Raw genomic sequence first — 17,230 nt, 5'->3', positions numbered from 1 at the left:
AGAGCTGGGCAACCCCAGGGCAAGACTCCCTCCTCATTCCCACCTCTGCAAGGGTCTGGGGCCCAAACCTTGCTGCCAGCCCAGGATCCAAGAGCCGGGGTGCAAATAAACTGATCTTCCCTCTTCCCGCACCGCAGGGAAAACTAAACCCAACACCTCACCCCATGCCCAGGGTGCAAACAGCCAGACCCTTTGTCCTCAGAGTATACAGATCTATCCATAAACAAAGCTTGACTAACACAATCATAATCTGGAAAGACAATCAGTCTGAGGCAAAACTAGCCCAAACTATAGAAATACATTTGATAACGAGGTGAACCTGGGTCCTGTGGAGAGCGAGTCTGGGAATTAATAGACGGTAGATGCATTAAATGGTTATTTTTCATCAATCTTCACTGAAGATAAAAGGAGTGACAACCCAGAAATTGCTGGGTCGGAAATTGGAAGGGACAAGGAAATCCGCACAATGATGCTCACCAGCGCAATGGTACTGAGCACATTGTTGGAACTGTTGGAACTAGAGACCCAAATAGAAGTGGCCAGAGTGCTAGTTAATGCATTGATTTTAATGTTTCAATTTTTTCCAGTTGGCTGGAAGGTTCCATTAGATTGAGAACTAGCAAGTGTAAGTCTTTTTAATCAAAAAGGAGGGAGACAGAAAACAGTACATTAATGTTTGCTCAACATCAGCAAAGGGAAAGTGCTAGAAGCTGTCATCAAGGCCTTGGGGCACTTAAGAAAATATGAGCATTTGAATCATCTAGGCATAGAAGTCTATGGGTCTTGTGCTTGAAGATGGTAAAAATAGAGATGAGTGCCAACTAGTCGACATGGATGGGCTGAATAGTCTGTTTCCATAATGTATGGTTCTATAACTCCTTAACATGGTATGGTGAGGGAGATATCATGTTTGATCAAATTATTGGAGTTCCTTGGAGAAGTAAAAAGCCCTAAGGAAAGAGGGGAGTGATAGATGTACCCGTATTTCCTGAAGGCATTGGATAATGTGCCATATTAAAGGTATTACATAGAAAGTAGGTGCCATTTGACCTTTCGAGTCAGCACCACCATTCAACATGATCCTGGCTGATCATCCAGAATCAGTACCCTGTTCCTGCTTTTTCCCCATATCCTTTGATTCTGTTAACCCCAAGAGCTATATCTAACTCTCTCTTGAATAAATCCAGTTAATTGGCCTCCACTGCCATCTGTGGCAGAGAATTCCACATATTCACAACCCTTTGGGTGAAAAAGTTTTTCCTCAATCAGTCCTAAATGGCCTACCCCTTATTCTTAAACTGTGACCCCTGGTTCTGGACTCCCCCAACATGGGGAACATTTTTCCTGCATCCAGCCTGTCCAATCCCTTAAGAATTTTATATGTTTCTATAAGATATCCTCTCATCCTTCTAAATTCCAGTGAATACAAGCCCAGTCGAACCATTCTTTCATCATAAGTTAGTCCCGCCATCTCGGGAATTAACCTGGTGAACCTACGCTGCACTCCCTCAATAGTTCTTCCTCAATTAAGGAGACCAAAACTGCACATAATACGCCAGGTGCGGTCTCACCGGGCCCTGTTCAACTGAGGTAGGATCTCCTTGCTCCTATACTCAAATCCTCTCGCTATGAAAAATGAAGGCACCTTGTATAGGATGTAGCATGGATGGGATTAGAAGACTAGCTGTCGAACAGGAAACGGAGGGTAGACATAATCGGCTTCTTTCAGATTGGTAAATTTCAATGAGCGGTGTGCGCAGGGTACCAGGAGCCTAACTCCCTTGAGTGACGAACTTGAGCCTGAACCCCTACAATGTGGTTATTATTATATGTTAAATACAAACTTCTTCTTGATCATCTTTCTCAAAAGCAGCTGGAAGGCTTGGAGCAGAGTATTCCTCATTGACCAGGCAAAAAAATCGCAGGTGATGTAGGTGAAAAGAACAGAAGGGGGCAGCAAAGACTGACAGTTATGAATGTTCTCTTTTAATCAATTAGGAGTTGTCGCTCAGAAATCAAAACCGTTGCTTTTTGATGATCTTCCAAGGAACCCTGACGTAGGTAAACACACAGCTGAACTATCAAATTTTTTGTTGCTAGTTTTGATCTGTTTTATGTTAGTATATGTCAGGATCTGCACTTAATCAGAGCTTTTTGTTGAGCTTTTTAACTGTTACTGCCTTAATAGCATCAATTTGTAGCTACTCAGCACCCTCATCTCTCCCATCTTGGTCCAAATTTGGCAATTTTATTATAAAAGGCCTTGCTTTCTGGTATTGCAAGGTTTGGAAATGCAGTTAATCAAAATGGGTTGATACAACTTAACATCTTTGATAAGAGGGAATTGAGTTGCTGGGGAGCTGCATTCACATGCATGCAGTACTGGTGAGTACATCAGATCCCCTTCCCTCATCGATACAAACAAATCAGCCAGATTTTATTAACAATGCAATAGCTTAATTGTTATTTTTTTATGTCATTCAAATTTCCATGACAGGAGTTGAACTTACTTTATTAGTCCAGGCTGCTGGATCACTCAGCAACTTGCCAACAATACCATCATATGTGACAAGGAACACATGAAGTTCAAGTTCAAGTTCAAGTTAGTTTATTGTCATGTGTCCCTGTATAGGACAATGAAATTCTTGCTTTGCTTAAGCACACAGAAAATAGTAGGCATTTACTACAAAACAGATAAATGTGTCCATATACCATGATATAAATATATACACACATGAATAAATAAACTGATAGTGCAAATAACAGAAAGTGGTTGGTAATAATCAGAGTTTTGTCCGAGCCAGGTTTAATAGCCTGATGGCTGAGGGGAAGTAACTATTCCTGAACCTGGTTGTTGCAGTCTTCAGGCTCCTGTACCTTCTACCTGAAGGTAGCAGGGAGATGAGTGTGTGGCCCGGATGGTGTGGGTCTTTCATGATACTGCCAGCCTTTTTGAGGCAGCGACTGCGATAGATCCCCTCGATGGAAGGAAGGTCAGAGCCGATGATGGACTGGGCAGTGTTTACTACTTTTTGTAGTCTTTTCCTTTCCAGGGCGCTCAAATTGCCGAACCAAGCCACGATGCAACCGGTCAGCATGCTCTCGACTGTGCACCTGTAGAAATTAGAGAGAGTCTTCCTTGACAATCCGACTCTCCGTAATCTTCTCAGGAAGTAGAGGCGCTGATGTGCTTTTTTGATGATTGCATTAGTGTTCTCGGACCAGGAAAGATCTTCAGAGATGTGCACGCCCAGGAATTTGAAGCTCTTGACCCTTTCAACCATCGACCCGTTGATATAAATGGGGCTGTGGGTCCCCCTCCTACTCCTTCCAAAGTCCACAATCAGTTCCTTGGTTTTGCTGGTGTTGAGGGCCAGGTTATTGCGCTGGCACCATATGGACAGTTGCTCGATCTCTCTTCTGTACTCTGACTCATCCCCATCAGTGATACGCCCCACAATAGTGGTGTCGTCAGCGAACTTGATGATGGAGTTCGCACTGTGGTTCGCTACGCAGTCATGGGTATAGAGTGAGTACAGCAGGGGGCTGAGCACGCAGCCTTGAGGTGCTCCCGTGCTGATTGTTATTGAGGCTGACACATTTCCACCAATACGAACAGACTGTGGTCTGTGGACGAGGAAGTCGAGGATCCAGTTGCAGAGGGATGCGCAGAGACCCAGTTCTGCGAGTTTGGTAACCAGTTTGGAGGGGATGATTGTGTTAAATGCCGAGCTGTAATCAATGAATAACAGCCTGACATATGAGTTTTTGTTGTCCAAGTGGTCCAGTGCGGAGTGGAGGGCCAGCGAGATCGCATCCACCGTTGATCTGTTGTGGCGGTACGCGAACTGCAGTGGGTCCAGGTTTTTGTCGATGTAGGAGTTGATTTGCTCCATGATCAACCTCTCAAAGCACTTCATCACCTGGACCTTTGCATGGTTCTTGCCTTCATTTACATGACATTATAATATATCAACCTACTTATAAATAACAATATAGCTGGATGAGTGTTTAAATGAACTGCAGACCTCTGAATCTGGGTTTAAATGACCCTCATCTCATTTTCATGACAAGTTTGAGAAGTTGTTTTAAGTGCAATTTGGTGCTTGACAGTTTGCTGTCAGCACACAGCTGATTGATCATGTTATTTTGTCTTTACTTCTGTTAGAGAGTTACCATGTGATTCCATATCATATATTCTGCATTTCCTTTATAAAAGAAAATGTCTCCCCTCTCCAGGTTGCCCCAGGAGGGAATTAGTTGCAATATAATTGTGATGACATGATATGCTGTTGCTTCTGGGTCTGATTGTATAAGAGCAACTTGGAGTGTATTGCTTTAATGTATTACATTGGTAGTTTGACCGAGACATGATGCCCCTTCCCAATACTGTAGATAAACCCAGGAAAACAATGGATGCTTGTTATACCAAGAGGAAGAAAATAGTTTAACTATCCTCAGAATAAATGGATGTGCCTTTTGAAAGGAGATGAGGAGGAATTTCTTTAGTCAGGGGGTAGTAAATCTTTGGAATTCATTGCCACATACGGTTTTGGAAGTCGTCATTGGGTATTTTTAAGGTGCGATTGACAGATTCTTGATTAGTTAAGGTGTCAGGGGTTATGGGAAGTAGGCAGGAGATGGGGTTGAGAAGGAACGGTAGATCAGCCATGATTGACTTGGTGGGCCGAATGGCCTAATTCTGCTCCTATAACTTACGAACTCATACACTGAATGAAACTGATGAGCTGGGTTGCAGGTAGACATAAAATGCTGGAGACACTCAGCGGGTGAGGCAGCATCTATGGAGAAAAGGAGTAGGCGATGTTTCGGGTCGAGACCCTTCTTCAGACTGATGTCAATCTGAAGAAGGGTCTTTACCCGAAACATCACCTACTCCTTTTCTCCATAGATGCTGCCTCACCCATTGAGTTTCTCCAGCATTTTTTGTCTACTTTAGATTTTTCCAGCATCTGCAGTTCCTTCGTAAATAACTGGGTTACAGGGCCAACTTTCCCCCTGGGATAAGCAGTAGAATCCTGTCTTGAATGGTTTGTATTTCCCTGGCATTCGTAGCATATGATGGGGTGTCCAAGGAAATGTATGTTAATGGTATTTTGATAAGCACACCTGCCAACAAGATAACACAAGAGAACAGGTTAGAAAACAAACAGGAAAAATGTAGTATGAATAAAAGCAGTTAATGATCCAATAGCTTAATTATTCCATGCTTGCATTTTAATTGCTGTCTTGTTCCTTACACGTGTCAGCATCTTCTGTTCCTGACCTATTTGGAGAGCTTCCAGAAACACAGAATGACCTGAAAGCAGAGAAACGCAAGTGGCTGAATCAGAATGGGTCTAAGGACCACCAGGAGAAGAAGCCATGTAAAGGTAACGTAACCAAATGGACAAAGTGAAAGAAAATAATACATTTGCAAAATTTGCATGGGAATGTTGAAAAATTAGTGGGAAGGTTAGAACGATATCAATGGGAAGCAAATGTTTTTTTTTAAAGTGGCATCTTTTTTTAGCAGTAAAGTGAGGTACTTACAGTGCCCTCCATAATGTTTGGGACAAAGACCCATTATTTATTTATTTATTTGTCTCTGTACTCCACAATTTGAGATTTGTAATAGAAAAAAAATCACATGTGGTTAAAGTGCACATTGTCAAATTTTATTAAAGGGCATTTTTATACATTTTGGTTTCACCATGTAGAAATTACAGCTGCGTTTATACATAGTCCCCCTCATTTCAGGGCACCATAATGTTTGGGACACAGGGCTTCACAGGTGTTTGTAATTGCTCAGGTGTGTTTAATTGCCTCCTTAATGCAGGTATAAGAGAGCTCTCAGCGCCTAGTCTTTCCGCCAGTCTTTCCATCAGCTTTGGAAACTTTTTAACATCAGCCATGATCACATTGAATGGTGGTGCTGGCTCGTAGGGCCAAATGGCCTACTCCTGCACCTATTGTCTATTGCTGTTTATCAACATGAGGACCAAAATTGTGCCAATGAAAGTCAAAGAAGCCATGATGAGACTGAGAAACAAGAATAAAACTGTTCGAGAAATCAGCCAAACCTTAGGCTTACCAAAATCAACTGTTTGGAACATCATTAAGAAGAAAGAGAACACTGGTGAGCTTATTAATCGCAAAGGGACTGGCAGGCCATTGAAGACCTCCACAGCTAATGACAGAAGAATTCTCTCTTTAATAAAGAAAAAATCCCCAAACACCTATCCGACAGATCAGAAATACTCTTCAGGAGTCAGGTGTGGATTTGTCAATGACCACTGTCCGCAGAAGATTTCATGAACAGAAATACAGAGGCTACACTGCAAGATGCAAACCACTGGCTAGCCGCAAAAATAGGATGGCCAGGTTACAGTTTGCCAAGAAGTACTTAAAAGAGCAATCACAGTTCTGGGAAAAAAGGTCTTGTGGACAGTTGAGACGAAGATTAACTTATATCAGAATGACGGCAAGAGAAAAGCATGGAGGAGAGAAGGAACTGCCCAAGATCCAAAGCATACCAACTCATCTGTGAAGCACGGTGGTGGGGGTGATATGTCCTGGGCATGTATGACTGCTGAAGGTACTGGCTCGCTTATCTTCAATGATGATACAACTGCTGATGGTGTAAATATGCTCTTCTAAGCTTCCCCCAGTCTAGTTCAGTTAATAAAGCACTGAGTCAAGCACTGGAACAACTAAACTTTATTTTTTAGATTGAACAGCAAATTCCCCTATATGATACCTAACCACCGCGGGTTCGTACCTTGTATCTGCCTGGCCAAGCCCTTCAGCCTCGTGCGAGCAGAAACACTCCAAAAGATCATGCAGTCCCAAGCGCTCTTCCAGAAGATCGACAAAGGACCTCGTGGGGGCTGCCTTTTATAGGTCCCCAAACCTTGAGGGACCGAACTACATAGGGGTGGTCTCTTTACAATCCAATCAAACATATTAATTACAACAATACATTATTGACAGTTACCCAGACCAATAACAGAATCCCCCCCATACATTGTTTCGGGAGAAGCTTCCAGAGGAAGCTAACTTAACTTGAATAATGCAACATTTACCCTGGAATTCAAACAAACCCTGCCAGGGCTCAACACTTTGGCCAATCAACAAACAGCAGGGTAAACTGTCTGGCAACATTATTTACAATATATACAATGCTTTTTGCAGTAATCCAATCATCTTCATGCATTTTACATTTCTGTAGAGATCTTCTGCAGAAATCTCATTCATTCTGTCAATTGAAGAGATATTCATTCATTTCTTATCTGCAACACTGATCTGGGCCCTAGACTTACTGGCATCATCAACAGCTTGTCTTGTATCTGCAGAAACACAGACTTGACCAAAATGGCCTAACAATACATGAAGCCTTTACTAGATTTTCATGCTATTACTGCTTTGTTTTAGCTAAGATTTACAATGGCAGTAGCGTAATGAATTCTGAAGTGCATAGACACTTCACATCTGCCCAAGTTCAAACAAAAACCTCAAAACTCATTGGCCGGCAGTTCATTCCACAGTAAGACAATGATCCCAAACATACTGCTACAAAGGAGTTTTTCAAAGCTAAAAAATGGTCAGTTCTTGAATGGCCAAGTCGATCTGAACCCAATTGAGCATGCCTTTTTTATGCTGAAGAGAAAACCGAAGGGGACTTGCCCCCAAAACAAGCATAGGCTGCAATACAGGCCAGGCAGAGCATCACCAGAGAAGACACCCAGCAACTGGTGGTGTTCATGAATCACTGACTTCAAGCAGTCATTGAATACAAAGGATATGCAACAAAATACTAAACATGAATTCTTTCATTTACATGACATTGCTGCGTCCCAAACATTATGGTGCCCTGAAATGGGGAGACTATGTATTTTCTACATGATGAAACCAAAATGTATAAAAATGGCCTCTATTAAAATCTGTCAATGTGCACTTTCACCACATGTGATTTTTTTTCTATAACAAATCTCAAATTGTGGAATATAGAGGCAAATACATAAATGATGGGTCTTTGTCCCAAACATTATGGAGGGCACTGTATAGGGCATAACTCTTCTGGTTATGATGGCAACTAGGACATTTGGCAGCTTGAAATAAAGATGTGATTTGCTGTCTTTAATAATGACTGTGTACTAGAAGAGAGCGTGAAGAAATGGTCGGAGATAACCTTGGAAAATAATTGCTTCATGTAATCCCAGTCAGTGATTATTGATATTTGGCTGTGAGATGTCCACTGCCAAACTTGATCCTGCTTCTCCGCAAGGTTACTTTCCCATACTTTCTCATAAGAAGTAATCTTACAGCAATGAGGTTGGAATCCCTGGCTGTTTGTCTCCTGATTTTTTAAAACTGATTTGAAAAAAACAGAATACAAAAAAATAGCTGCTCCCTGTAACTAAACAACTCTGAATTTTCTCCATTTAGACTATCTTTGATAGGTAACCTCTAAAAGAAGTTTTAGCGTAAGATAACCTACAACTACAAGTTACTTACTATTTAAGTTACTACATGAATGATAGGGTCCAGCCTCCAACCATAGATTCTATCTGTGCCTTTCTCTTCCTGAATGCTAATTAATTTGTTGGGAGAATGATCCAACCCTGATGATTTTACATATCTAGATGGCACATCTATCCATCACCTAATCAGGAGTCCATTGTGAGATGTCTACAACCTACTGTCACCCAATACAGCAACTAGGTACAATGTTCCATCTTGGCTCAGGTGATGGTGTTCTCTTACAGGAAGGCAGTGAATTCAAACTCAAATCCCACGTTGAACAATAAATTGTTTTGATTGCAGGCTCTGTGGCCTCTACTGCGTTGCGTGTGAATGGGAGTTGTATCAGAAATATGTTCATGAGATTGAAATATGACAAATTGTCATAATAACCCTCGTTGCTTCACACACCAAATGAATATTATCCCATAATCCTCAACACTTTCAGATGAGGGGGAATGTGAAAGAAAACTAAGGGGGGGGGGGGGGAGACTTGTTTCATTTGGAGAGAATATCTTGTGAAGTTATGATAAGCAGATGACAGCTTTGTGGTATTTTTCTGAAAGTCTTTGATTTCTTCAGGCTTTGTGACCTTAAAAGGTTATGCTGCAGAGAGAAAAGGAGAACGAGAAGAAATGCAGGATGCACACATTATAATCGACAATTTCACAGCAAGTTTTGAACAGTTACCTTCAGAAGTGTAAGTATTAAAATTCCATGAGAATTATGTATTTGATGACACGGCTAGCATTTAGTTAATGGGCCAATTAGAAGAACCGTAGCATTATACTCGCTCTGTCTAGATGGGAGGAAGGTGTGGAGGGGAAGCTGAAGAACTGTTGCTGGTCTCTGCCACACACTCTGCTTTGAGTTATGAGAACAGCATCTCCTATCTCCTCTGCCTTGGTTTGAGGAATCACTTGACAGCTAACCCCCCCAAGCCCACATACATTGCCCTCCACAATGTTTGGGACAAAAACCCGTCATTTATTTATTTGCCTCAATACTCCACAATTTGAGATTTGTAATAGAAAGAAATCACATGTGGTTAAAGTGCACTTTGTCAGATTTCTGTAAAGGCCATTTTTATACATTTTGGTTTCACCAAGTAGAAATTACAGCAGTGTTTATATATAGCCCCCCCCCCCCATTTCAGGGCACCATAATGTTTGGGACACAGCAATGTCATGTAAATGAAAGTAGTCATGTTTAATATTTTGTTGCATATCCTTTGCATGCAATGACTGCTTGAAGTCTGCGATTCATGGCTGGGTGTCTTCTCTGGTGATGCTCTGCCAGGCCTGTATTGCAGCCATCTGCAGATAGGATGTGTAAATACACTTCAGAATTCATTATGCTACTACCATCAGCAGCTGTATCCATCAATGAAGATAAGTGAGCCAGTAACTTCAGCAGCCATACATGCCCAGGCCATAACACCCCCACTGCTATGTTTCACAGATGAGGTGGTATGCTTTGGATCTTGGGCAGTTCCTTCTCTCCTCCATACTTTTCTCTTGCCATCACTCTATATAAGTTAATCTTCGCCTCATCTGTGCACAATACCTTTTTCCTGAACTATGTTTGCTCTTCTTGGCAAACTGTAACCTGGCCATCTATTTTTGCAGCTAACCAGTAGTTTGCATCTTGCAGTGTAGCCTCTTTGTTTTGTGTTCATGAAGTCTTCTGCGGACAGTGGTCATTGACAAATCCACACCTGACTCCTGAAGAGGGTTTTTGATCTGTCGGGCAGGTGTTTGTAGATTTTTCTTTTTTATATCAGCTGTGGAGGTCTTCCTTGGCCTGCCAGTCCCTTTGCGATTAGTAATCTCACCATTGCTCACTTTCTTCTTAATGATGTTCCAAACAGTTGATTTTGGTAATCCTGTTTGACTGATGTCTCTAACAGTTTTATTCTTGTTTCTCAGTCTCATATTGGCTTCTTCGACTTACATTGGCAGATCTTTGGTCCTCATGTTGATAAACAGCAATAAAATGTTCCAACGGTGATGGAAAGACTGGAGGAAAGAGGAGATTCTAAGAGCTCTCTTATACCCGCATGAAGGAGGCAATTAAACACGCCTGAGCAATTACAAACACCTGTGAAACCATGTGCCTCAAACATTATGGTGCCCTGAAATGAAGGGGGGGGGGGGACTATGTATAAGCACAGCTGTAATTTCTACATGGTGAAACCGAATTGTATAAAAATACTCTTTAATACAATCTGACAATGTGCGGTGCACTTTAACAACATGCGATTTTTTCTATTACAAATCTCAAATTGTGAAGTACAGAGCGCATTTAAATGAATGATGGGTCTTTGTCCCAAACATTATTGAGGGTACTGTACATTCCTAATGTGCTGGGCTGCAGAGTGTTCAGTGATATAACTGAACACAAGAAAACAGGAGCAGTGGTAGGCCACTTGACTCTTTTAGTCTGCCTTGCTATTCGATATAATTATGACAGATCTGTCCCAGGCCTCAACTCTTCTTCAGTTTCAGCTAAACACAACCTTCAATTTCCTAATTTCAAAAACAGATCTATCCCCGCTTCAAATGCCTTTATTGATCCTGCCTCTGCAACCCACCTGGGCATAAGAGTTCCAGAGATCCATCGCCCTCTGTGAGAAGGAATACCTATGCGTAGTTTTAATGACCACCCTTGTAGGTGATGTGGATAACACATTTGCCCATTCTCGTGAGTTTATCTGCAGTTTTTCCTTCTTGGTCTCTGGTTTAGATCTCGATTGTCATACTTTGCTGTTTTCGATGGCCATGGTGGCGCACGAGCTTCCAAGTATGCAGCGCAGAATCTTCACCTCAATCTCACCAGGAACTTTCCCACAGGTAACAATACAGCCATAAGAAGCTGAAAGTCCAGTCCTTAATTTGAAATCCACAGTATTTCCAAGTTCAGTAAGTGAACTGATATCTAGTCGCTTATAGAGAACTGGTTTATGTGGTTCACCTTTGGAGATTTTGATCACGGGGAAATGGGATTTATTCCTGAAGATACTCTGCCCCTAGAGGGGTTTTGTTATTTATTTTATTGGAATGTTTGGTAACTGACTCCCCCTCGCCCCGCCCCCCCCCCCCCCCCCCCCCCCCCCCAAACTCAACTTGTAATAGAAGATTAGAACCTGTTGTTATTATTTTGAGGAGCTAGTTCATTGAATCTCTGTGACAAATCACTTTCCATTTACTTTCAAAACACAATGAGTTGTGGAAATTGAAATGCTGTGTTCTTCAATCAAAGATGAAACAGATTACTTCAAAGATGATTCTCATCAGATTAAAAACAAATTGTATTTTTCTTTATCTTGGGTTGTGTTTCGCAAGGGCTTCATGTGTGCCTTGCCAGGACTTCAACATTGGCATCAGTCCACTATAAGTCTCTAGGTTATGTGTCCACCACGGCTTCCTGCTTCCTTGCATACTTTCAAAGGGAAATCCCAGTGAACTGATTTGGACCTGAAAACTCCATGGGGTTGCACATTTTCTCTAGTCATGTTCTTGATTTCTTGATATCCTTGCACTGGATTGGAACCCCCAAAGTTCAAGTGAGCCAATTTTGTGCAAGCTGACCAGTTTTATTTTCATTGTTCTCTGCAGGAGACGTGAGTAATACAGAAAAGTCCATAAAGAAGTGCCTTCTGATGACCTTCAAGCAGACAGATGAAGGCTTTCTCAAACAAGCATCAAGCCAGTGAGTAATAACGAGAGGTGTGACTGATACTCTTTTCTCCACCCACTCTAAAGCTAGATGTATCATCTCCCTTCCTTAGCTCTGCAAGCCATCTTAAAATGCTTTATGCATGAATACTCCTGGCCATATGTTTCATATGCTCAAAATGATATTTACCCACAGAGAATAAGCCGCACTTTTAACATTTTTCTGTGGAGGCAACTAAATTCCTCTAGTTTAATAGGGAGCTTTCATTTCTTTTCTGGATTACAAGAAAAGCTTCATCTGTATCATCCTCTTCCTATCCCTTGCATTCATAAAAATAAACTAGGAATGGACCCATTTGTGGGCAATAGCAAATATTTGAATTTGAGTGATTGGCGATGGTAATAATTATAGTTAGATTCTCTTGGGTGGAGGCAAAAGAAGTCAAGCCAACAATTGTCTAATGTTTGTTCGTGCTGTTTATATCTATCTACTAGACGAAGTGGGACCCGTTGGGTCCCAGCATCACACGGGAGGCCTGGTCACCCAACACAACATTCCACCTCCCCACCAATTCCAATATTGCTGGCCAGTGGGGGTGGGGGGGCTTTCAGTTGCTGAGAAACTGCCAGAAATTATGCCCAAAACAGGTGACAGACTCTGTGAGAGAGAAGGAGGAGAGGGTGGACTGAATGGATTATTGGGCTGGCAGTTCAGTCACTTACGGCTGGTGGGCTGGCAGTTCACTTACTCACGGCTAGTGGGCTGGCAGTGCAGTCACTCACGGCTGGTGGGCTAGCAGTTCACTCAGTCACCCCTCCTCCCTTCAACCCCCCCCCCCCCCACTCTGCTCCTTGTCATTCCCCTCCCCCTACTCATTCAGTCCATCTCCCTACAACCTCCCCCTATGCACTCTTAGTGACTCTCCCGCAGAACATCCATTCCTGCCTATTAGGTTCCCATTGTGATGAAGAACACGCAGGCATGAAAAGTGGAAAAAGGATTTATTAAAGTTTAAAATGTGAATGACTTAAAATATAAGAACAATTTAAATGTTAAAGATGAGAAATATTAAGTTATTTCTTGTTGTGTATCTTGTTGCTGCTCACTGCGTCCTAAGTCTGCTGTTGATAACAAAAAGAGACAATTTAAATATAGAGAGATTGAGCGGTCAAATTTTAACAAAGAAAATCTGAGAATTAATCTGCGAAGTCATCATTCAACGAAGCATGCTTTTAATGACAACATTCTTGGTCGATGTTCCATCCTTCAGGAAAACTTTGACATTTCCCTTCATCTTTCCTCGGCTAAGAGACATATAGTTTTCCATGCTGAAATACCGGTTTGTCGAGGTAGATCAACACCATCTGCATTGTTTGTCCTTGTGCTTTGTGGATCGTCATAGCAAAACTTGATTGAATGGGGAATTGGGTCTGCTGAAGGGGAATGTCTTCACCTGTTAAATTGAGTGCATACACTGCTCTCTGCTCAACATTCAGCAGAGGCCAATTCTCCTCAACAAATTGCTGTTGTTCAGTTCTATCGTGTTGCAATTCCTGCAGCAATTCTGGATTGTCATCATCATCAAGGTGTATCCTTCCATTTCTTGTTTGTGGCAAATTAAAGAATTCCATTGTTTTGTTGTAATTCTCAATCTTCTGGACTCACTGAAGAATTTGTGCAAAAATTTTTTTAAGGCGGGGGCTGTCGGGGTGGGGTGGGGGGTGGCAAACGTCCTGCAGCCAAGGGAGGAAGAGGGCTTCAGGCGGGGGCTCTCGTGGGCTGATGAGGGAGGAAGGGTGTCCTGCAGCGGGGGATGGGGGCGGCTTCAGGAGGGGGAGCATCCCATAGCCATGCGGAGGGCAGCGTCTTGAGGTGGGGGATGTAAGTGTGGGGAGGGGGGGTGGGCGGTGAGCGGCGTACTCATGGCCTCTGGACTCACTCACTGCCTTGGGACTAACTCATGGCCTCTGGACTGACTCACTCACTCATGGCCTCTGGACTGATAGACTGAATCACGGCTTGTGGACTGACTGACTTATGCCCGACTTCTGGAGTCACGTCCGACTTTTGTAAACTGAAAACTGTAACATCCACATTGTGGAACAGCTTCTTCCTGACAGCCATCAGGTTATTAAGCATAGCGAATAAGCTCTGAACTACGAAAGACTATTATTTGTTGATCTCACACACACACACACACACACTGACTCACTCACTCACATACACACACAGACACAGACTCTCAGATACACACACACACACAGTCACACTCTCAGACACACACACAGACTCACACACACACACACACACTCTCAGTCACACACACAGACTCACACACACACACACACACACACAGTCACACACACAGACACACACACACAGACCCTCAGAGACACACACACACACACACAAAGACTCACATACAGACACACACACTCATACACACACTCATATACACTCAGACACACACACAGACTCACACAGACGCACAGACACACACAGACACACACACACTGACTCACACACACAGACTCACACACACAGACTCACACACACAGACTCACACACACTGACACACACGCACACACACAGACTCACTCACACACACACTCACACACACACACACACACACTGACACACACACACACACACACACACACTGACACACACACAGAGACTCGCAGAGACAAACACTCACACACACTCAGACACACACACTGACACACACTCACACACACTCACTCACACACACAGAGACTCGCAGAGACACTCACACACACTCAGACTCACACACACACTCACAACCAATACTAAAATGCCAAGTAACGTGGTAAACATACAGTGTGTGAACCGAATGATTCAAACGTTTAAAGCCCCCTGTAGAGGCTGCTGCTGCTGCTGAAGCAAAAACGTGCTTTAAATCACGTCCAACAAACACACTCACCATAGACAGAGCAGTCAGCTCTCTTGAATTTATCAACGGCATCTGCACTCGGCGCCATCTTGACGTCACCCTCTCGCTTCTTGCCACGAACCGGAAATGATGCAATCGGCGCCAGCATGCCGCTAACCGGAAATGACGTCATCGGCGCCATCTCGCCACTAAGCGGAAGTCACGGGATGAGCGCCAATTTTGCAATTATACACAGTCCTGATCTAATAAAATGTTTATTCACGCTTTATCCATCCGAAAACTGTTGCAAGCATTTTAAAATCCAAGCCAATTTGGTAAACACTTTACAACCAATACATTTTCTGAACTCACACTCTCTCACACACACACACACACACACACACACACACACACTCACACTCTCACACACACACACACACACACACACACGCACACAGACTCGCACACACACTCTCACACACACACAGACTCATACACTCACACACACTCACTCACACACACTCACAGACACACACACTCACAACCAATACTAAAATGCCAAGTAAATTCAGAACATGGTAAACATACAGTGTGTGAACCGAATGATTCAAACGTTTAAAGCCTCCTGTGTAGAGGCTGCTGCTGCTGAAGCAAAAACGTGCTTTAAATAACGTCCAACAAACACACTCATCATAGACACGGCAGCGACAGGCCATGGCAGCAGCAGGCCATGGCAGGGGAGGGCAGCGGTAGGCCAGGGCAGCGGTAGGCCAGGGCAGCGTTCCGCCCCCGACAGGCCCCAGCGGAATGCCTGATGCTGTCCCCGTCCCCAGCTGCAGGATGCTCCCCACCGGTGCTCGCCTGAAGCCGGTGGGGAGTGACAGCGGTAGGCCACGGCAGCTACAGGCCACGACAGCGATAGGCCACGGCAGGGGATGACAGCGGAAGGCCAGGGAAGCGGTAGGCCACGGCAGTGTTTCCCCCACCCCCACCACCGGCCCCCGACAGGCCCCAGCAGAATGCCTGATGCCGTCCCCCTCCACCGGCTGCAGGACACTCCCTGCCGGCCCCTGCCTGAAGCCAACCCCGTCCCCAGCTGCAGTCCATTCGGTCGACAACACCCATACTAGCCCAATAAAAGTACATTCAGCCCACGGTCCTAGTAGCCCCCGGAAACCAGTCCCTCTGGCCCACAACACCTGCAGTAGTCCAAGAAAAGTCCATTCGGCCCACAATATCCGTACTAGCCCACCGGAAGCCAGTCTCTTCGGACCACAACACCCGTACTAGCCCCCCCCATCGGCCACCGCTTGAAGCCCTCCCCCGACTGCAGGTTGCTCTCCCCCAATGGCCACCGCCAGATCCCGCCCCGAGCCGTCCCCCTCCCCGGCTGCAGGACCTTCCCTCCCCATCCCACCCCACCGGCAACCCCCGCCTGAAGCCATCCCCCTCCCCCTGCTGCATGATGCTCCCCCGACCGGCCCACGACAGCCCCCGCCTGAAGCCGTCCCCCACCCCCGGCTGCAGAACGCAACAAGAGACGCAACAAGAAAGAATGGACTGAATAAATCTTATCTTTAACGTTTAAATTGCTGTTATATTTCAAGAGTTATCAAGAGAAGAGGGGGGGAGGAGGGGGAATAGAGGGAGAGGAGTGTGGGAGGCAGGGAGTGGGTAATAGAGGGAGAGCAGGGCAGTGGGGGAGTTCATAAGGAATAGTGGGGGGGAAAGGGGGAGGTGAGGAGTGGGGGATAGAGGGATAGGAGCAGGTATGGAGGGGAGAGGAGTTATGGAGGGAGGGGAGAGGGAGGGAGAGGTGAGGGAGGGATTGAGGGAAGAGGTGAGGGGAAAGAGGAGAGGGACGGAGGGCTGGGGGATGAGGGGAAATGAGCTGTCTGCGCAGTTTGGGGTTATGCGTGAGTGGTGCAATATTGCGTTGGGGGGACGGATTGCGTTGGGGGACCATGCCTCTCATGTGGCGGTATGGACTATTGTTTTCATTTATCAGATACTTTTGTCTTTTTATCTCTGGCCCTTTGTCCAACTATCTGCCTTTCAACACCCCCCACCCCACCCCCCCAACCTATATCCACCTATCACTCACCTGGCATTGTTCTGCCTCTCTTTCTGCTTTCT

General features: G+C 44.4%; 1 protein-coding gene across 2 annotated transcripts in view; it reads left to right on the top strand.

Annotated features, from left to right (window-relative positions):
• Positions 1-17,230, top strand: part of LOC116979729 (ILK associated serine/threonine phosphatase) — a 54,429-nt gene that overhangs the window by 314 nt on the left and 36,885 nt on the right. Inside the window, exons 2-6 of one of the 2 annotated variants that reach the window (XM_033031466.1) lie at positions 1,999-2,061; positions 5,271-5,393; positions 9,106-9,223; positions 11,269-11,375; positions 12,141-12,234. In XM_033031466.1, coding sequence (XP_032887357.1) covers positions 1,999-2,061; positions 5,271-5,393; positions 9,106-9,223; positions 11,269-11,375; positions 12,141-12,234 — 505 coding nt within the window. The remainder of the gene's footprint in view (positions 1-1,998; positions 2,062-5,270; positions 5,394-9,105; positions 9,224-11,268; positions 11,376-12,140; positions 12,235-17,230) is intronic. The other variant, XM_033031467.1, reaches the window with a different exon arrangement.

This window comes from Amblyraja radiata, chromosome 13 (assembly GCF_010909765.2).
Source record: "Amblyraja radiata isolate CabotCenter1 chromosome 13, sAmbRad1.1.pri, whole genome shotgun sequence".
Taxonomy (NCBI): Eukaryota; Metazoa; Chordata; class Chondrichthyes; order Rajiformes; family Rajidae; genus Amblyraja; species Amblyraja radiata.
This window is presented reverse-complemented; position numbering and strand designations above follow the sequence as displayed.